We start from the raw sequence: 23,947 nt of genomic DNA, 5'->3' as shown, positions 1-23,947 counted from the left end.
CCAAATTTTGCCTCAGATATCTATTATAAAGTAAACAAGAAAAAATCCGACAACAAACGTAAGGCATCTGATCAATATAACTTTAACTTGTACCGTGACGGAATACATCCAGATACGACCCTAGCAAGAGTGTGGCTTCGTAAGATTACAAAATTAGTGATATTTGACTGTTGGTAAATTGTCCTATATGTACTAGCGATCAGGGTGGGAGTCTCCACAGGTATCGTTGGTCTTGTAGACAATTTCTAATACTTGAAAATTTTATAATACAAGATGGTTTTAGTTAAAAAAAAAACGAATTTAAAGCATTCAATGAGTGACAGCAAGCTCTATATTGGCAAAACTTATGAGAACAGATATGTGTTAAATATTGAAAAATCTTTAAAGAAAAAATATGAGACTACACAGAGGTCTGATATTGAATATTCATTTACAGGCGGGGGTATAACTGCTAAATTAGATACAGTTTCCTTTGAGTTATTCATATTCGCATGTGAAACATACTTTGATTCATGTAATAAAACAACTGCCAAGGACAAAACAGGCAACAAGGTACAATATACCTATCAAATCACTCTGACTCGACAAACTTGAGCTTCACAATCAATGCCTACTTAACAAAATGTACATACCTGATAAATGGAAAAGATGCTCATCAGTTCATACATCAGCATGCTCAAGAAATTCACAAAATTATGAGTAACACACAGATAAATGGAGCAAAAATCAATATAGAAATGTTAAATCAAAATTTGGCAATAAAACTTAAAGAAGCACTAAACTCTTTACAATAGAATGAAGTCAATGGGAAAAAAACTAGATAAAGAACAAGAGAAGCAAAATGAGCTCCAACAAGATGAAAAATGTTTTAAATGTAAACGTCATTGTCGAACAAGATATGTCATGTGTAAAAACAATCACTGGTTCCATTATAAATGTGACAAACTAGATGAAAAAGAAATTGAATTAATAGAACAAAGTGAACATAAAAGTGTGTAAAACTTGCACAAATGAAGAGTTTGATTCAAGAAACAACCTTGAACAATTAGCAATTTTAGATAATAACTGTGCTATTAATAATTCAGAATTGTCAATAGCTGACATGATGTTACAAGAAGAAATTCAATGTTATGCCTGCAATAGTTTTGAACAAAGTGTTGAAAACAGATGTTTAATATGTGATATGCCATTTCATGACAATTGTCTAGATAATGACACTAAAAATTGCTATTCATACATAGGGTTATCTGAACAGAGAGATCTTAGTGACAAAACCCAACAACAAACACATGAAACAATCCCAAAATCTATAGAAATAGAGACTGAGATAACTAGCTTAATTGAACCAGAACAGATTAACATATCTTTTGAAACAACTCCAAAAAATATACAACCTGAATCTGGACCTACTGTCAGTATTGTTCAAAGAGCTGAAATACGCAAACCAACACAAACTGCATCTCCAAATTCTACAAATCTGATTACTGATGATTCAACATATACCATTATAGCTGATAAAAACAAGCTAGATGAAAATATCAAAATTCGTTTGAAGGAATTGAAACAATTAGAACAAAAGTTTAAAAAAAAGAGAGGAACAAATTAAAATGAAAGAAGCCATGATTAATGAAAATATGAAGGAAAAAACAAACATCTTAGATAGATTACATAAATCAGAATTTCGAAATCTACAACTGGAAAATAAAATTAAAACTCTGTATACCAAAATTGAGTCTCTTCAGAACAAGCCAAATCAACATCATTCTGAACACCAAAGCTCTGCTCGCAAGGCAAATAATGACCTCGTAACTGATATACGAGAAAAAGTAACAAAATATGTACTTAGTAAAGTTGATGATAAAATAATAAACTTCAAAATGAAAATAAAACTACCAACAATGATTCTTTCAATAGACAAAATCAAACATATGATTACCAGCAAACGTATCCTTCAAACCAACAACTACACTATAGACAAAGCAGCTATAGTCAAAACTATGGTGAACCATCAGCAACAGGTCAATACAGTATGTATGGAGCACGGTATAGTGAACCCAATCAATACAGTTACCGCTCAGAAAATGAAGACAGGAATCATCAGAATTATGATCAAAGAATACCAAGTCAATTCTCATATCAAACAGAACTAGAGACTCGAAACATCTGCAAGGATAATCTAATAGAAGTTGTTCCAAATTGGACAAACCAAGATTATGTCCAAAATCACATTTCTGCTCAAAACAATACAACACAACATAACAATCAGCCAACATCAGACAATCTGTATAGACACATACATGTAGGACAAGCGTTGTACTATCAACCTACAAGACACACAGATAATTTTTTATACCACCCAAGCCTCAACCAGACACCGCACTAGATGAGAAATTGCTTACAAATGTAAATAGTAACTGTACAAATAATGTTTTAGATTTTAATGATTGTGAGCAGAAAAATATGAAAATTCTGAGTTTTAATTGTAAAAACATTTTAACTTGTGGACCATTCTTCATGGAGATGAAGGAAGATATCGATATTTATTTACTACAGGAACATTGGTTTTTTGACTGTCAACTCAACATGTTGAATGAAATTCACTCTAAATATATAGGAAAAGGAAAGTCAGTTGACGCTGATGACCCTCTGCCGCCAATACAAATGCCGAGAGGATATGGCGGAGTGGCAATATTGTGACGAAAAGAGCTAGACCACCTTATATCGACTGTGAAAGCAGGAAATTGTAGAATTCAATGTCTTGAAATAGAAGGTGAGCCCAACATCATCATTATTTCTTTATATCTACCATGCAAAGGACCCACTAATAGTACACAAGAGTTACTAGAATGTATAGACCAACTGAATGAAATTGTATGTACATACTCCAATACTCATCAGATAATTATAGGAGGAGATTTCAATGAAGACATAATCAATGGTGCTTCCTCTCAAAGAAAAAAGTGTATCAATGACTTTATGCAAGATCATGAGCTATCTTCAAAAGAAACTGGACTTACCTTTATACATTCAAATGGAAAAGATGCCACGGCAATTGACTTTATTCTTTATCAAAACAAATATTCAGAGAACATAATAGATATAAAGAAACTAAACGTAACTTCAAATGTCTCGGACCATTACCCTATATTATTGTCTGTTCTACATCACCAGAAAAAGCTCAATACTTCTGGAAAGTCGCAAACTTCAACAAAAACATTTAACAAAAGAATTAAATGGGACAAAATTGATACAGGAAAATATGCAAGTCTCATCTCTACAGAAATTAGCTCAACAAGATGCAAAATACAAAACCGTGAAGACATTGTGAGTGGTTTTAGCACTTTAAATAACATCATAATTAAAGCTACAAAAGTTTTTGCTCCTAAATCAAATAAAGGAAAAAAGAAGCCAAAATTACAAGTGATGAATGAGGAAATCCGTAAAGCTATCAGTAATAAGAAAGTTGCGTTCTATAAAAGCTCAAAAAGCACTTTATGCTCTATAAAAGAAGATACAAAATATCTCACTCCAGATTGATTTACAGTTAAAATTATTTGATGCATTGGTGGTTCCTATTTTGACCTATTCCTCGGAAATATGGGGGTTTGAAAATAAAAATAATACTGAAAAATTACATCTACAGTTTTGAAAGCGCATTTTGGGGGTGCGATCCTCTACGCCAAATTTTATGGTGTATGGAGAACTTGGAAGATTTCCACTTGAACTGCAGATCAAGTTAAAAATGGTATGTTTTTGGCACAAGCTTGCAACATACGATACAAATTATCGGGTAAACTGTACAAGTTACTTTGGTACATACATGAGCATGAAGGTTATAATTTCAAATGGTTTAACTATGTAAAATCCGTGTTTAATGACTGTGGCTTTTGTGAAGTATATAATATTCCGGAGCAAGTTGATTATAATTATATTAAAACTAATGTGAGGCAGCGTCTCCAGGACCAGTTTATTCAAAAATGGTTCTCTGATATAAATAACTCATCAAGGGGGGATTTTATTTACACTTCAAAGAAGAGTTTTGCTTAGAACCATATCTGTTAAAATTGAGGCGGGGTCATAGAGTTAATATATGTAAACTAAGGGTATGTAATACAAAGTTTCCCATTGAAACAGGAAGATGGAGAAATGTACCACGAAATGAGAGACTTTGTCCACTTTGTAAAGCTGGTCTTGGGGATGTGTACCACTATATATGTATATGTACCAATTGTGAAGTTAAAGATTTAAGGGTGAAGTTCATACCTCTATATTATTCAAAATATCCAAATGTTAAAAAAGTACTGGGTATGCTTAAATATTGTAACAATAATGTGCTGTCTAAGCTGTCAATTTTTATTCAAAAGGTAGAAAAGATGCTTGTCTGATTTAAAATTGTAATAAAAAAAGATTTATTTCTGAAGATGTATAATATAAAAATGTATAGTGAATGTATTATGAAATATGTTGTGATTTATATTGTGTATAATATGCTCCTGTTACGCAGTCTCCTGCGGCTGAGTTTTCTTTAATAAACTATGAAACTATGAAAAATAACGGAAGCATTAATGATCAGCACAACTACTATCTGAAGCAAAAGAAACTAACAACTTACGAACTGAGGAAGCAATGTCGTTTAGAAATAGCACTTAAAAGAATAAATGAGAGGCAAAAACTAATTGAATCTAAAGTTTCCGATACCAAAACCTTTTTTAGAATGATCAGAAATCAAAGAGGAAAAATGTCCAAACATATAGATGAGCTCAATGTTGACGGTCAAATTTATAACAGTGACAATCAAATAATTAATGGCTGGCATATACATTTTGGAGAACTAGCTAAAAAATCTGTCAATACAAAGTTTGATCATAAACATTTGGAAAATGTCGAAAAAGAAGTTAAAGTTATATCTGATATTTGCCAAGAAAGATATATCCATATGCAAGTGACTGATGAAGAAGTAGAAAAAGCAATATCAACTTTGAACAAAAATAAGGCAGCAGATATTTATGGAATAACATCAGAAAATATTATATATGGTGGTGAAGATCTGAGAGCTTATATACGTGAACTCATAAATATGTCATTTAAATACTGCTATGTTCCAGACCTACTAAAAATAGGCACATTATTTCCAATATTTAAAAACAAAGGAAATATTAAGGATGCTATTAACTATCGTGGAATAACTGTCACTCCAACCTTATCTAAAATAATAGAAAAGATTTTGAAATTGAGAGAAAATTTGAAAATTATAGAATCTCAAAACCCATTACAAAGTGGATTCACAGAGGATACCGACCCATTAATGTGTGAACTCATCATAATTAATACCATTGAACAATAAGGTAAACAAAACAAAACATCTATGAATATTATATATATCATTATATATCTCCCAAAAAGTGGCGTGGTTTGTTAAACAGCTTTATTTACAAAGTACAATCTTAAATTTAGATAAAAATCATTATGTGCTACACAAAAATTTCAAGTATTGAAACATGCGTTGCAGATTCGTGTTTGAAGTAGTTTGAAGTAGTTTAAAATTGTTTCACATTATGTTATCAATAACACTTGAATTACTATTAACAAATACTTCATATTAAAGTATTTAAACAAATAGTTTATTCTAAATCCTTAATTAAACAGACACTGAAATATGTACATATTGTCTTTTTAAAAATAAAGCATTTATTGCTGCATTGGATCTTACGTTTGGCCAGTTTGGTATTGGTGTGGAGCTGTCAAATAATTTTGTAATTTTAGGTATAATTTTAATGCGATGATAAGTAAATACTCGCCCAATATCAGTGCATTATCAGGAAGGCTACATAAGACTTATAGAAATGGCAATCAGATCCAAAAACAGAAAAGGAAAATAAGGCAAAAGGTCGAAGAACATTGGGGGTCTAAATTTTACAAAACAACCAAAAACATCTATAATAATGTCGATCAAGTAGTGTAAGAATGTAAGTAGTGTTTCGAGGAAAAAGGACAATATTTGAGTATCGACAATTGAAAAATTAACATGATCAATTGTAAAACAGATTTCCCGCTACGGTCTACCAATAACAACACTTTTGAAGGTATGTTGTCAACATTTTAACTTGAAATGGTTGGTTCTATAGTTCATTGTAAGCAGCAAACGGCTAAAATCATGTAAGAAAACGTTGGCTCTTGAATATTATATAAACCGAGAAATATATATTCTTCATATGCAGATGCTGCTGTACTGTTACTCCATAGGAATGGACAGATGATTTTAAGCAGAAATAATGCCTTTTCTTAAAAAAATTTATTGTGGTCAATTTGGGTAGATGCGTTGACTTTAATCATAAAGTTCTTTAATGCGATGACATTATCTACGCACTGCAACGTCATGTAAACTGGTAGTGATATATTCTTTTATTACATTGGTTGCAATGAAACACATTGATTTCCCAGTTAAATAAAAAGCCGATAATTTCACATGTAATAAACGTGGTTATTCCACTCTCTGACGTCATACAACAATCTGGGCGTTGTCAAGTCGTCGATAACGACGGATCAACAAAATTGTGAATACATAGAAAAAAGATATAGTTCCTTACATGTTTTACATTCATTTCTTTAAAAAAAAAAAGAGCCATTTGCCAATGTAATAAAAAAAGAATAACTAATTAAAGAATTCACATATCGAACAATATTCAACTCGTGACCGAACAACTCTGATAATTAACTCAGGCGCTACGCTATGTGTTGTTCGGTCACTCATTGAATAATCTTCGATTAGTTATTCCATCATTCAATATTAGAATTCCGTAATTTCTGTATTTAAGTAATTCAATAATTCGAAAATTGGTTGAGCCGCACATATACATTATTTAAAATCTGTTAAGTTTACATATAACTGATAAATGGGAACGCATGAAACAAAAATACAACAATATCAAGAATCTCATATTAAATCTGTTAATGCTGAACTTTAAGAGCTCTGTGTTGACTGTTTATTAGCCTCACGATCCGGTAAACTTCGGAAACAAACTCGGACGTTAATTATATTGCAATCAACGATTATTGAATGCTGTATTTTATGTCGGTAATACGTTATAGAATCGTCATACACATTGACCTAGTTGAGTATATATATATACTTATTGGTTAAATAATTCCGATAACATTGAAGTTGCAGGAAACTCGTTTCGTTTCTCAGGACTTAAGGGAGAATCTGTTGGACTCTTATACAGCAACAAAGTGGTATTAAATATGCAGCAATACCTATTTATTATATATTACAATTTGGACGGAACTATATAACACAATTTGTAAATTAATTGTTTAGCGAACAAAAAGTCCATACACTATAACAAAATGAAAATAAAACGAATTCTTTATATACAATTTCATTTGTATGGCTCATTATAGTAATATAGTTTGTCGATATGTTGTAGACATTCCAGTTAACGACGTGGCAGTGACGACTGCCCTTATTTCATGATAATCTTGCGATAAATCAATGGTGACTCTTGTTTCGGTCGTTGTAGATGGCATTAAAATATCTGACATTCCTTTTGCAGAGCCTATTGCTACCTGGAATGAACCTATATCTTTGGATTGAAACACTTCCTTCCAGTCTATATAATTGGTACCATAGCTGAACCCTTTCCCTACAATTGAAATATCGATACAATTGCATTTCCAATCAGTAAATTAACATGCATATGTATATGAGCAAGGAACTTGTTTATATCAAATTTAAATAACTATAACCAACAAAATGTGGACTATATAAAAGTATATAAAATCAGAAATTGCAAATTGACTTAATTTTCCCTTGAAGAAATATACTATTGACTATTTACAGACTATTATATCAGTTCAGTTATGACACTACGGAAGAAGTTTTTGCTCTTTGATTGATTATTTCAGAAGTATCGTTCTACCTCAGTGATTCGCTATGCATTTCTATAATACTAAAATTACGAGGTCCAATTTGTCAGCCGTCATCGGGTAAAAACGACAAATCAAAGAATTCGACTTTATATATAACTAATATAGGTCAAAGGTGTAGATTAAAAATTACACCACTCAAGACCCTTTTGTTTTCCAAACAATTAATATTGCCAATAATTAACAAGTTCCGGGTCGAATCCGATACCGATACCAATAGTATATTCATGCACCTGTTACCTAATACCTTATCTGTACGTTCCGCATTTGACAGGCGCACCACCAAACGGTGTATTTCGAATTTTGCTACATACGCGGGTCATAATCAAAGGACTGACACTACTAAATTCAATCATTGTCAAATTGTTCCCTATTGTAGTTTTATTCAGCAATCAGCTAGATTTTCTAAAATAACTAATATAGGACAATGCTGTTGATTAAAAAATACTCCATTCCTGGATAGCCAGGACCTTTTCTTTTCATAATAATTAATATTACCAATAATTGATAAGTTCCAAGTCGACGGGTTTCAAACAGAAAGATTTGAAAGCAGAGAAAACTGTGTGTCTTATAATCGAATAACTTTATCAGATGACAATACCAATTACTAAAATAAGGCTTATATATATACAATTAGGCATAGTTATATACTTTAAATCAGTCACGGGTGTGTACTTGTAGTATTTATTCTTTTTGATTGTTTGATTGCATTTTTCTTTCCGCTCACAGATGATATCGGATATGTTCCTAGTGCCATACTTACAATCACGTTCCCTTTTCGCGAATGTGGCTTACCGAACTATACTATTTACTGGGTTGTAATACTATGAGCTGCAAGACGGATGCCAAATGTGGAGCAGGATCTGCTTACCGTTCAAGATAACATGAGATCGCCCCATCTTTTGATGGGGTTCGTGTTGTACAGTCTAGTTTTCTATGTTGTATTTTGTGTACTATTAATTTTTCTGTTTATCTATTTCTTTTATTGCGGTCTATGTGTTGAATGCATCGCTTGTATCTTTCGCCCCTTTGTTTACTTGTTTACACAATCGTATTCATAAACCTTACCTGATAATAACGGTTTATTATGTTCACATCTCACTGACGCCTGTTTGGGGATACTGGAGATATTTCCGACATTTGTTCCTACGACATCAACGCTGTATGCTTCCTTGTTTTTCATGGGTACATTTTTTATTTGAATGTAATTCTTGTTGGGAGTTCGAATATCCGAGAACACTGTTTTGTTTCTAAAAACTCGTGTTGAATATGACTGAATTCCGGAAAGATCGTGAAAATTATCCCATCGGAAAGTAAGTGTCTTCTGGTCTCCAGTTACGTTACTTATTCCTGTGTCGGTAAGAAATTGTATTTTTGAAACAATGTTTGATGGTGGAATGTAAGAGACCACCAACGGTTCGTTATGCGCATATCCAGATAATTGAACACCATTTATACAGCGAAGTTTCAGGAATATTCTGCTTCCGTGTTGGACCTTAAATGTTTCTGACTGAGAAAATGATATTGATGATGTAGCTGTCCAACCTATTATTTCAGGGGACGATTCTGAAATTCCTGAAATAAAAGATTACTTCTGCAATATTGTATTAAATGTCTAGAGTATCTGCTTACTTTCATTTTTATAAACATTATATCTGCTATCAATACCTTATCTTATCAGCAGGTACATATATCACTTCAATCTAAATTGTATAGTTAAGAACACACGTGGTGAATATCAACAACAGTCAGTTTATCTATTGTTAGAAATATATTTGGAATAAAATAAACCTGTTTCTGGAAATGTAAAAACAATACCCATCATGGCCATGCGTTATGATTTTTTTATTATCATCTACATATACCCCATTTTTACAGCACATTTCAGTGAGTATGTAGCTAATGGTAATATCTTTTGTTAGCTTGCTTGTTAGCTGAACCGTGAAGTCATTGTTAGGTTAGGTAAACTATCCTCTTTTAATAGTAGACTAGCCCAACATATAACCAATCAATCTATCTGTAGGACTAAGCTACTTTGAAAGGAGGGTAGTATACCTTACCTAACAATGACTTCACAGTTCAGCTAACAAGCAAGCTAACCAAAGATATTACCATTAGCTACATACTCACTGAAATGTGCTGTAATGAGTATATCAGGTTTTATCATATATTTAGTAGTAAATACAGATACCTCGTTTTTAATGAGTATATCAGGTTTTATCATATATTTTGTAGTAAATACAGTAATTTTGAATGTTAAATAAATAGCCTACTGTTTAATCTATATCGCGCAACTTTGATGCGCATCCTTTATCATACCCTTTATCACACGACTACCTCTTATCACACCCTTTATCAAACCCCTACTTATTCTTTTCTTCAATTTAACATAAGGTCCTTTTTAATGAATGCAAGCTTTTCAAGAAATATTTTTCCTTAAAATGGGTCCTAAATGAACGGTCAGTCGGGCATGACGAAATTCATTGTTCGGTTTGTGACTTCACATACGACGAGTATATTTTCTGGCTAACAAAATGGAACTATGAAAAAGAACTCAATGAAATACCATACAAAATACAAACAAAATACAATTAACTAAATATTTAAAAAACTACCTGGCAAATTGTAAGGTAAACCAGGCGCTAGGGATCAGAAAGAAGTTCAGACATACTCTCCTGTTGAAATATACGATAAAGCATATAACAGATGGCAAAATATGTATCACATGCCGTATCACCCTCGACCAATATCAACCCTTGGGCCTAAAGGTCCTCGGGCTGATATTGGTACATTATGTATCTAGGAATGATTCGGATTTTACCATGTATTATTCTCTATAAATGTAATGCATAATGTTGTCACATAACGAAGTTATAAACAACTTTCGTACAAGTGGGAGATTCAGCTTACAAGTAAATCAGATTTAACCCAATAGGTGTTTATACGGTAACTGGCTGTATTAAGGCAGAGATATGACAGTTTATGTATTTTATTTTGTTCTGTTTGTTGAATTGTCGAGCGGTTTTCAGGGTTTATTGGACTTATATTATTCAATGTATCATTCACTTCAGTTCTATTTTTATAGGTGTTTTTTGTCACCTATTCTAATTTAGTATTAACATACCGATGCAGTATTCACAAAATTTTACATCACTTTCATCGTCAATAACACGCCATCGTGAATGAACAAAGGTGGTTGTGTCGTTCTGGGAATCAACTCGGTACTCTAGAAATGATTCTAAGCTTTGAATTACGGGCGGAGTGTGATCAACTACAAATGGGTGAGCCGTGAATTCAGTTTGTAATCCCGCATGGTTTATAACGATAGCTTGAACATAAACACGTTCACCATGTGTCAGATTAGTCTCTACAATGTCATGCATACGATGTGATGATGAGATTGCTGACTTCATCGTCTGTAATTGAAAACTACCGTTGATGCTTCCAATTCCTATGTTGACGTGCTTAATGCTACTTTCTAGATCGATCGCTCGAACACAAATGGAAATTCTGTCAGGTGAAATTTGTTGGGCAGTAATGGTTTCAATATCATGCGCCTCTATATTTATAGAGGAACATTTTAAGACGCTTATCGACATTTTTGTTGATTTTGAACCCCCATGAACATCTAAGGAAAAATGATGCGGTGCCGTTTCAAATGCAAAGAAATTGTATTCTGTTATCAAAGAACCATCTGAATTACGAGCAAAAGGTAGAACCATTGAGACATCGTCAACTGCCAACACAGCTTCAAAGTCAAACGTAACTTCGGTAATAGAGACTATTATCTTATAAACATTGTTTTTATGACATGTTATTTGGTCTAACCACCTATTTTTTCCAGTGATCTGTTTTTCATATATCTTATCAAAATGGTTACAATCAAACGATTGAGGCGGTGTATTGTCTATTAACAATTGCAGTGACGTCACAATGGGACTTTCATGGCCAGCCTTGTCAATAGCCTTAACCATGGCTGAAATCGTGTCTCCATGGTTCAGATTCCCATTGTAAACTTTGTGGTCTTGAATATCTAACTTTTGAAAACTAGATGATTCATTTACCAATGGACTTTTGCCATTAACAATAAATCCTATGTAATATGAATCAATAAACGAATGTTCGTCCTCAAATCCATGCCAGGAGAACTGAACTGGTTGATTACTAGATTGGTAAATGGCGTCCCTTTGATGTCCAGTATTGTAAACTATTCCAGCAATAGGCGCGATATTATCAATCAGAAACCCATCGGAGCATAGTTCGGTTTGTAGGCCAATTTTATTGATTGCTCTTACAGTCGTGAAATATCTAGTTCCCGGTTCAAAAGACAGGCTATTCCATTTTATGCTTGTCTTGTGACCAACATCATGCATACGCATAATGTCATCAGCTGAAAAAAATAAAATAATTTTGTTAGAATGGTTTATATCTCTCAAAAATTTAGTGATGTAAATGAAATGAATACAAAATAAACGGCACTTCCTAATACAAAACTGATTTAAAAGAATATCTAAAAGTGCATATGAATTTTACATACCATAAGGTAAAGTTCCGAGGGATACCATAAACTTCTCAATTCCACTTTCGTCATCATAAAATACACCATTCCAGCAGGATGATACAGAATCTGTTGATAGAATATAATCTACATCCTCCTCACAGTTTGATATGGAATCGATAACAAAATATCGCTTGTGTATAGCAGGTGACGTGTGGTCGATTTGAACTGGTTCCGATTGGAATATTTTATATAATGTAAACGAGTACCATGCTCTAACGTATGCAACATATATCGCCTTATGTTTCAGTTGATTGCTCGGAGATAGACAGTGAATGGCTTTTGTCTCCTTTCCGACATCACGCCAAGGGTTTTCTGATACTAAATTGAAGACACCCTCGCCTGGCTGCTCGTTCTGTAAACCAAATGTGTATTCAAAACGCCATATTGTTTTGTTTAAGTTGTCTGTCCATTCCGACCTTAGGCATGACAACGATCCACTTATACCTATATCGGTGTTCGGCATAATTATTCTTACACTTTCATCATTGTTATTGGGTTTGCTATTACACATCGATTGAGAATCGGCTTTACATTTATGTCCAACAACAGCACATGTGCAGTCGTTGTTGCAATATTCTGCAACACAAGAATGTTTCTGTATAACGAAATTTCCTTTGGTATGATTCCGGTTGAAACTTGATACATAAGCTGTTATTTTATTCTGAGAACTTAACAGACCTACATTGTTTTCTGCCCAGATAGTTAAAACTAGCTCCTCGGGAAACTTGGTGGTAGTGTCTAAGTTTATGGTTGTATTCTGAATACCTCCCGGATCTGGTTGATCAGGGTTAAACTTATAAGCTTCAATGATATCAGCCCTACTATAATCATAGCCAATTGATATATAATATGATCTTATTCCAGATTCTACATCACTGAAACCATACCACGTCAAATTAAATCTTATAGAGTTTGTGGTCCCTGGAATCACTTCCCAATTTAATGGTGGCATAAATCCCCCAATTTGAGGAGGAGAATAATCCAGCAAGACCTCTTCACTATTCGCAGTGTTACAAAGTAAGGCAGCGTTGCAAGCTGTCACCTTTACTACATAAATGTCTCCGAGACGAAGTCGATCGTCATTTACCAATTTCACGGTAAATACATTTTCATTTGATATAACAGTGTCCGACATTGGAATATGGGAGTCTAATTTGCTTTGGATCGAGATTGTAGTTCGTATTATTGGACTCCGGTCATCGTAAAAACTCCACCTAATTTTGAAGAAAGAGGGGTCTGATATTATTTGAAGGATACTAGACTGATTACCATTTACACTTTCTATAAACGGTCGATTTATTAAAACCGGTGGAGTGTCATCTATTATAAAACTTTGCGAAGATCTTTCTACACAAAGTTTCACTTTATTACAGGCTCTTACAGTCACAAACATATGCACATCATCTTTAAGTTGAAGCTGAGTTTTAACAAATGATGATGATAAAGATACATTCCAACGATCCATAATGTCACATAACAATGGCGTAGTACCAATGCATACTTCAAAATGGTCGATACCGGATTGTGGGTCTTCAAATCCAATCCATGTGGCATGTAGTGATGAGCTGGAATGATATAAAAGTGTTAATATAGTACACAAAAATATCTATCATATGTGTATGCGGTTTAATTGGAATTTCTTTGTTTTGAAACTTTGATACCACTTCAGCCACTTGATCTGGGTGTTTTTGTAAACTTTTGTACAACAAAGGTAAATCACAAAAATAAAGAACTCCGAGAAAAATTAAAAATGGAAGGTTCTTAAACAAATGACAAAATCAAAAGCTCAAACATTTTAAACGAATGGATAACAACTGTTATATTCCTCACTTGGTATAGGAATTTTCTTATGTAGAAATTAGTGTAAAAACCCTGGTGTAAGCTAGCTAAACCTCTCACATGTATGACGGTCGCATCAAATTCAATTTGTGTGAACAAAACACAGAAACTTAGAAGGTCTGACAGATGGTAGACAGAAGACTTTGTACGTGATTTTTTTTTCAAATTTTAACTGATTGACTTTTATATGTTTCAGTGGTTTTATTACAATAAATGTGTTTTATTAATTACACGACTTTAATACATGTAAAATGTATTGCCAAAATTCTCATAGTCAGGCAATTTAAAATTTCACATACGATATAAACCTTAACTGATGAATAGGAATACGTAATATTTCTAATGCAATTTTTAGGTACCATTTTTTTTTTCATTGGCTAAAAGTAACCGTCAAATCCTCAATTAACCAGGCGTAACTAAGGAGGGACCCGCCATTTTGAATAAATGGATCAACAAATTTTCGATAACACGAATATGATCGAAAATAAAATAAAACCTACTTCGAATTCGCCGTTTTAATATAATTTTATCCTAATTTGAATCGTTAAGGTAACGTATTAACCTCAAGTTTGTGAGTTTTCATTTGTATTACGTCAGGTTAACTCATGACGTCTTTGCGCATAAATCATTCATGAAGAAATTTGTTTGTTTGTCAAATTTATTTTTTCAGTTTTAACGTAATATTTCCTTTCGTATTGCATTAGAATTGGAATAATTGTACATTAGTTAAATAATTGCTACCATCAATTTAGATACGCGTCGACGGTTACTGCATTTATGACCATCAGATCGACAATGGACGGTGGCCACGCGTTAGCTACAGTACCGTTACTCCTTAATTCCTTACTATTTTAGATTTTTGCAACAGATAATTTTACATATCGAATTCCAACTTGATTAGGTAAGCTTTCAAACTTTTTTGGTATCTGAGCATCACTATTTAGTTCTGGTTTGACGAAACGCGCGTCAGGCATATTAAATTGTATACCTGGTACCTTTTGTTAGCTATTAACCGTGTGTTTCTCTGTCCTATATGTTCTTCTATTTATTTGTATTTTAGTCCTTTGATGTAATGTTGTTATTTTAATGGTAATCTCAGACATGCCATAAAAGCAGAAGGTTTGATATGCCACAAAACTAGGTTCCACCCACCATTTTTTCTTACAATGTCCTGTACCAAGTCAGAAAATGGCCCTTATATTGTAGTTCGTATCTGTGTGTGTTACATTTTAATGTTGTGTTTCTGTTGTGCTGTAGTTCTCCTCTTATATTTGATGCGTTTCCCTCAGTTTTAGTTTGAAACCAGGAATTTTTTTTTCAATCTATTCATGAATTTCGAACACCGATATACTCATGTTGCCTTTATTTACAATGGTGTTTTTAACATTAGGTGTTTATTGTGGTTGTTTCGTGGAAGTATATCTGACATATACATACGATGTACAATTATCTTATATATCATTTGTATATATTTCAATACGTACTTATCAGACTGGTATCTTGAATGAATTCCGGGTTCTCCAACAACTACTAAGCCAGGTATAGGAGCAGAGTTGTCAATCAATACACCATTTGATGCACCATGACTACAAAGTCCTGCTCCGTTACATGCTTTTAGTATACAGTAATACCTAACTCCTTGAACAAAGGTTGATGTCCAGGTCTTTGCTAGAATAAATTTCATATATACAAAAAACGGTTACTATAAACAAGTTCGAACTCAAATTTATCATAGCATACAATAGAATATGAAAAACTGGTAGATAATCCAATGAAAACATTCATGAGGCTAGCAAAGTAAATTCGTATGATTAAAAAATTCTGACCAATTTGGAAAGTGAGAAAGTATCGTAATATTGAATACCGGGGTCAAATCTATTTTGTATTCTATTTCATTATAAAGGTTAAATAAAAATTGTCTTGAAACGATTCTGTTGTTGACTATTATACCATTCAGAAATGTTATTTCTGAATGTTTTCTAAAAATAACACGATTTTTATACATAATATTTAAATCAAATACATGTTAAAACCTTAAAGCAAATATTTTATCCTTTTTTATGAGTTAATTAGAAATTTTTTTAGTCCTTACTGTTTTTCAACCCAACGTGTGTCAGTGTTTCTATATCGTCATTGCCAGCTGTAAAACCAAGTCCAACATAGTATCTATCAATCTGTGAATGTGGATCATAAAATCCTCTCCATTTACAAGTTATACTTGTCGTATTCCTCTGGTAGTCTATATCCTTTTAAAATTTATATATTCAATCATTTTTAAATTACAATAGTTTACAAATCAAATCCCCCCTTTTACACTCTAAAAAATCAAAATCAGAAATGATCGTTGATCATTGTGTGCTACTTAACACAATTCTTAGGTTTCATCTTAAAGAGTCAAATTCTACAAAAGTTCTACAAGCATTATTGAGAAGACTTTGTATGTGAACACTCATTTTTGATTGATTTTTTTATAACTCGATAGCATTTCTATTCCTCTAATGTAAACAACACAAACTAATTTCTTAACAATTTAATAAGGGGCCAGCTGGGCACCACCTCCGGATTCCGGCTGCTGGATGTGTTGCAGATCCAATGGTGCATTTCGGCTGTAGTTTGCTCTTTTTCGGAGTTTTGTCTATCTGATATATTCCCCATTTAAATTCTCAAATTTATTAATATTTTAAGCTTTAACCCGGAATGGTTAATGCAATATACCAGATAAGGAGGAAACTTCCCATGATAGAGAGTCTTTACACTGTTTTTGATTATCGTGTGATGTCCACGTGGAACAGATGTTTTCATTTATGTTTTGCAAATGACTTCTATAATGTTGATATCGAAAGTATTCGATGAAGGCTGTTTCCGAAAGACTTATTTTAAAAGAGGGACGCAAGATACCAGAGGGACAGTCAAACTCATAAATCGTTAATAAACTGACAACACCATGACTAAAAATGAAAAAAGACAAACAGAAAACAATAGTACACACGACACAACATAGAAAACTAACGAATAAACAACATGAACCCCACCAAAAACTACGGGTGATCTCAGGTGCTCCGGAAGGGTAAGCAGATCCTGCTCAACATGTGGCACCCGTCGAGTTGCTCATGTAATAACAAATCCAGTAAATAGTATAATTCGGTAGGTCACATATGACAGAGAGAGGGATTGTAGTAACGACGTTTGGACATATGTAAAACGGTTAATCCATAACGGTGGAACAACTTTGAAGATTGGAAGTTCACAATTGGAATGCTTACATCATCTCTTATGTCGTAAAGTTTTGTTTTCAGATGTAAGTTATGAGGCCGACTTAACTGTATCTGTTTTATCCTTTATTTCTAGTTAGTTCGATAGGATAGATGCGTTCAACAAAGTCACTAAATTTTTAACTATTTGGTCAGATAACATCATCAATATAGCGAAGAGTGAAGTTGAAGGATATTGCTAACTTCTTATCTTTCTTTCTAAGAAGTCCCTTTATGAAGTCCGCCTCATTTAAATAAAGAAACAAGTCGGCAAGAAGAGGGACACAATTGGTTCCCATTGGAATACCGACAGTCTATTGAAAAACACGTCCTTCGAACGTAACAAATATGTTCTCTGTCAGGAAATCAAGCATTTTAATGATATGTGTACTCACTGCATCTGTTTCGCCTTGATTGACTGGAAGACATATATCCATGACATGTCCAATTACTGGAGCTGTACTATCAATAACAAACGGCGTCGATACAGAAAATGAGGAAAGACCAGCTCCGTTTATTGCCTAAAAAATATCAAAGTTATTAAACAATTTTGTTTTATAGAAACCTGGGTTTTTTTAACACCAGAAGCGCGTTTATTCTACAAAAAGGTCATCGGTGCCACTCGAAAAAAAATAAAGGTAAACAAAGTTCGAATTTGCGTATGCACATTTTATTGTTTGTTCCAAAGTACAATCAGAGAAAATGATTTAAAGATTGCGTTGGTGTAAACATAGAAAAATGTCTATCTATTTTCTGTAAAAAAAAATGTTTCGCTGTTGTTTGCTCTATGGTCGGGTGGTTGTCGCTTTGACATATTCACCATTTCCTTTCTCAATTTTATTCAAACTGTACAATGTTATCGGAATACTATTAATGTCATAAATAGTAACAGCTTTTAATATGAACTCGGAGAATAACTAAATAAATGAATAAATGCATGGGGATACACTTATTAGTAGATTTTTTAAATGATAGATTCATTACCTGTAGTAAAAATGGAAAGGGGTAAAATAAGCATCACATCATTTGCATCATAGCAAAATCGACAAATATATCGTACAATGTACAAGTATTATGGAGTTTTATGAGTTATATATATATATATGTCATTCTAAAATGAAACACTGAATTAATCAGAAACCGAATCGAATGTTTATCAGCAACTCGAAGTGAGTATTTGCGTTTGACTTTCAGATATTTTTGCTACCAGCATCACTAAGGAAATATTAGTTGTCAAAATGTGATCTTGGTGCTGTAAAACTTCACCAATAATATTATAATTATATCTTAAATCAGATTCTGTTTTTTACATACATATATCAAGTAAAAAATAATATAATTCATGCATCTTTGAATGAATATTTGCGTAAGTATATATTGTAAATTATGAAAAAAAAAAATGCAAATGTTGTTTAAAATAAATATTGAATGAAATGAACATCTTATGAAAATATCTTTTAAAAAAAATACACTATTTTAATGTATGGTGAAATACTATGATTAATATGTATAACCATCAACTTATTATTATTATTATTATTATTATTATTATTATTTTTTTTATTATAATGATTATTATAATGATTATTTTTATTATTATTATTAAAAATTACTACAAAATTAGTAATATATGATAATAATTTAACGTATACTTTTAACTTTTATAGGTGATTTACCTTGACGAAAGCATAATACTGATGTCCATCAGTCAATCGACTATCTTCGTTAATTTCTGCAAATATGTTAGTCTCATGGAAAGGCACAATATCGGCCGAGTTGTTTGTAGAACCTATTCCCATTTTGAATTGTATTATTCCACTTTCGTTATCTTCGAACCCAAACCACCGTACAGAAATTCGATGAGTTTTCACAAAATATATAGTTCCTCTTTCAACTTGTGTTGTGCCGGATAAAGGTGGGGTGTTGTCGTAAATAACGCCTTCTGAATGTCTTTCAACATACCTATTCAAATGATCATAAGCTGAAAATACATTTTTAATCAGATATAAATCAGGTGAATTTCTGTGTTTTAAATTAAAATCCCAAAGATTGTTTAAATGCTGAACCAGTTGTATCGAGTTTGTTTTAAAGTTGAATATTTATCGTATTAAAAGATATATATGTCATAGAGTCAAATCCTTATAAGTTTTATTTTTTCCGAAGCATCCTAATTATAAAACTAATATCAAACAGTCAGACACATTAAAAAAGACTTAGAATGTTTATACATTATATTTAAGAATTGAATGCTTATCTTTGTAACTTCATTGTGCTAAACCGGTCAAAAAATGGGCGCACGTTCAACGCTTTTACAACCCTATGAAATTACAAAAAGAAGCATTTAATAATTATTATTAAATTGTTAAGCTAGGATCCCGAAAGAACAATTTTTATTAAGTTTTTATCTAATTTACCTGTGCACTTTATTGTGGAACCTCGTGTCCTCATTAATGGTAATTTTTTATGTGTAATGAAATTGATAAAGGAATATAACGCTAGATTGCAGTGAAGCCAATCATAATAACGTATTATAATGGAATACATCTTATGTAGTTATTAAGTAATGTCATACCCCAGTAAGAAGCCGTAAGCTTAACATTATTTGAAGCCTTTGGTTTCTGTCTATCATATTTGGTTCTTATTGTATTTTTCATAAATCCGTTGGGATTTATGTTCGTTGAAATGTTTATTTAAATTTAATTTTAACTGTAACTGTTTTGCTTTCTTTACGATTTGGTTGTTGTCCATTGATGAATGCCGTACGGTGACTTTTAGTTGTTCATATTTAAAAAACTTAATCAGTTAAAACTATACGTAGGTCTGATAATTTATTACAGTGAATTGTATTATTTGTTTGTTGCCTATTTGGCACTAATATTGTAACACAATAATCTTTGTAAATAAAGCTATTGTTTCGTAATCTTCAGACATTTATGCTCTAACTGTTACCTCGAATAGTAGCATAATATATTTGCCCAGGTTGTAAGCGCAAGCCTGTAACTACAACAAAGTCTGCCAGACCAGCTGTTGTAAAGGATACAATATCAGTTCCTCCGATACTGGTACCTGCAAGTAGGCATAAATCTTAGACATCTCTATATAACCATACCTATCATTATTATACAATATTTTTATGTAATGATCTAGTTCAATTTTACACAATCCGTTTTTTTCTTAATTACTTTGGTTGTTTTAGGAAGGAATTGTTTTGTATGTTCAAAAAGTTCTAAATTACGTCCTTCGTCAATAAACATTTACATTTACTAATCATATATAATTGCTCTTACCTATTGCGTATTGGTAAGATGCAACTGCATTTGGATATCCCATGTCTATTACTTTTGAACTCCCACTAAACCCTGACCAATGAATATTCATTGATGAGCCTTCAATTACATAACCATTTCTTGATAATATAGAAACACTGCCACCCTTAAGTATGTCATCATCAACTAAGAATCCATCACTACAACCTTCAAACGAATCTGTTACAGCGCATATATACAGTATTCCGTTTTCGTTTAAATATGGATTATCAAAATTAACGAAACCAGTTGTTGTATCCGTTGTAAACAAGCATGACAAGTCAAGAGAGCAATCTATAGATGGAATTACTTGATATTTCATAAGAAACCATTTTACTGAAACTTCGACTACTCCTAGTAAAAACCCAGAAATTTTTACATTCTGTTCAGCGAAATCCATCTCATTGTCGTGTAGAACTTGCAAGTATTTTCCAATGTTAGAACTGTGTTGTAGTTCCAATATGCGCTTAATGACAGGATTATTCAGATTTAAATCATAAATAATATTTTTATCATAGATGTTTGGGTCGTCTATCACTGTAGATTTGCTGCAAGTTTGTTTGATATCGCCTGCTGGACAGAATGCTTCTATACAAACATATGTTTGATGGTGAAGATAAACTGGTATGTCTAGACAGTCAGAATCCTGTAATGTATAAAAGATCAAGTCAATATTGTCATATAAAAAAGACAGGAATAAAATCATTATAGCATCAACGGCTGACGTTTATTTACAATGTTCTTAATAATAAAGTTAGAGTTACCGTAGATAGCCAATAATATGGACAGAAGAAAATTTCCTCATTAAATGAAGCATTAATTGCCCACAACAAGAGTTACATATTTTAAGAAGAATACAGATGATATGTTCAATCTGCACTTAAGAAAACTCGGAAAGAGGATAATAGGACTGTGACAATGACAAAAGGAACGTGTTTTAAAATATCTATAATATATTTGTTTAAAAGCTACGCAACTAACACAATTAAAGTATAATAAGGGTAAAAGAGGCAATAACTGTCAAATACATGTTCACCGATTTGAGTAAAATTCTCACATTTAATTAATAGCATGCTAAAACGATTATTCAAATGATAAAAGTCTAAAAATAAAGTATTTACAGGTCATGGGCTCAATAATATGTATCAATGTTTCGTGAGTATATAAGTCTGGATGCCATCTAATTACCTGTCACGTTGACCTCTGAAGACTTGCATATATGGGCTTGTATGCGATATTAACATATCTAAAGATTTATATAGTTAGTGAACGCGTGCAAAATTATTTTTCTAGGTCTGTTTAATTTCATACGATAAGATACGAATACATCTTAATCATCGTTTTAACCTTTAAAGGAGTGATTTTTTTCAGATCAAATTAGTCAATCAAATGAAAATAAACTGGCAAACGGCTGGCTAAAAATGAAAGAAGACGCACAAACAATAGAACACATGACACAACTTAGAAAACTAAAGAAAAAGAAACACGAATCCCTACAAAAGCTAGTAATAATCTCAGGTGCTCCGGACGGGTAAGCAGATCCTGTTCCCGAGTGCATTGATAAAGTAAATGGGGAATGTGTCAAAGTGACAACAACCCGATCATAGAATACTTTCAAAACCAATCACAACAATTAAGAAAGTGATGTCTAAATAATTACCGTAAAAAGTCCTTTGTTTTCATCAGTTTCTTTTCCTATATAGACTTTCCAGTCAGTCAGCATTGTATTGCCTCTGTCTTTGAATAAGGACCATCTGTAACCAGCTGGAATGGTTTCTTTATACAATACAGTGCATGTTGATTTCTGCCATTTCACAGTTGTGTTGGTGCAAGTATCCTCCAATTGAAGAGACGCCTGGACTTTTATCTTCTTAGATGTTACTGTTTCAACTACAATGTCACTCGAAATGGAAGGCTTAAGACATTTCAATCCAAAACACGTCTTAACAAATACCTGGTAAACAGATTCCTTAAAATTCCCATGAAAATATTTATATCGATCCGTCCCAACAGATTCGTACAAAAGTTTGCCTTCACAAGTAGTATCATTTGTCATTTGGCATAGTGCTACTTCATAATGTGATACATACTGCTTATATTTCTCGCCAATCGACCAGTAAACAGGAAGTAACGAAGTCGAAAATTGCAGTTCCATGTCTGGATCACACTGATAGAGAAATAATGAAACATTTGAAGATTTATTCGAATTATTACTGTCTACATCGATGGTAATCTTCGAGACGGAAACTAATGGAATAAATGTTATAATCATCTGATTCAAAATTTGGCTTCGAGATTTGACAAGAACATTTGTGTTTGATATTGTAAATGATGCGTTTGTATTATCCGTTAACAACGAATAACTGACGCCATGTTGAAGAGGTTGAGAAAGTTGAAGTAAAGTTGATGATGATGAGATAATCCATTCATCCAAAACGTTGTCAACCCCACATCGAATACCATGGTAAATCGTCAATGACGACGTCACAGATGTACTATTTAATATCACAAACCCATCGGACGAAACTCTGTAGATTTCCCGATTTGCATAAGATGCCTTGATAGTCACATAATATTGTTTCTCTGTTCTGAGTTGGCCTATAGATTCGCACGCTCTTTCATCATTGGTTGCGTTAAACACGTGAAAAGTTATTGCATCATCGGATTTGTTAACGGTACCGACTCCTACTTCAAATTTTATCTCCTCATTTGTAAAACCTTTCATTACAAAACAGAAAACTTTAGCGTCATATATAACATCTAAATCTTGATAACAGCCTTTACTTCCAGTGTCAACATCTAAAACTATCCCTTGTCGGGGTTGAATTATATTTGGTAGTTTGAAAGAAGGTGTATTTATACTGCAATAATGTCCAGCATAGTTGTATACATGCATTTGAATATGGAAGTCTACACTTTTCTCGGAATCATACATTTGCAACTTTTTAACAGGGTATTTGATGCATTGGTGATGTATACCGCATTGACCTCCGTGTGATGTTATGTCCCACTCAAGGAAAGGTGTTATATACTTACATTCCACGCCTGCAATGATGGTAAAATAC

At 32.7% G+C, this 23,947-nt stretch overlaps 1 protein-coding gene across 1 annotated transcript in view; it reads right to left on the bottom strand.

Moving 5' to 3' along the window:
• Positions 1-7,218: 7,218 nt before the first annotated feature.
• LOC134727468 (uncharacterized) overlaps positions 7,219-23,947 on the bottom strand; it is a 29,043-nt gene continuing 12,314 nt past the window's right edge. The window contains exons 6-16 of the mRNA XM_063591850.1: positions 22,543-23,927; positions 20,865-21,528; positions 20,527-20,643; positions 19,254-19,558; positions 17,973-18,098; positions 16,419-16,572; positions 15,811-15,994; positions 12,464-14,052; positions 11,051-12,316; positions 8,995-9,501; positions 7,219-7,643 (exon numbers count right to left, since the gene is read on the bottom strand). Of these exons, the coding sequence (XP_063447920.1) occupies positions 7,396-7,643; positions 8,995-9,501; positions 11,051-12,316; positions 12,464-14,052; positions 15,811-15,994; positions 16,419-16,572; positions 17,973-18,098; positions 19,254-19,558; positions 20,527-20,643; positions 20,865-21,528; positions 22,543-23,927 (6,545 nt within the window). The 3' untranslated portion in view covers positions 7,219-7,395. The remainder of the gene's footprint in view (positions 7,644-8,994; positions 9,502-11,050; positions 12,317-12,463; positions 14,053-15,810; positions 15,995-16,418; positions 16,573-17,972; positions 18,099-19,253; positions 19,559-20,526; positions 20,644-20,864; positions 21,529-22,542; positions 23,928-23,947) is intronic.

This window comes from Mytilus trossulus, chromosome 8, assembly GCF_036588685.1.
Source record: "Mytilus trossulus isolate FHL-02 chromosome 8, PNRI_Mtr1.1.1.hap1, whole genome shotgun sequence".
Classification (NCBI taxonomy): domain Eukaryota; kingdom Metazoa; phylum Mollusca; class Bivalvia; order Mytilida; family Mytilidae; genus Mytilus; species Mytilus trossulus.
The sequence above is the reverse complement of the archived record's forward strand: the minus strand, read 5'-3'. Positions and strand labels throughout refer to the sequence as shown.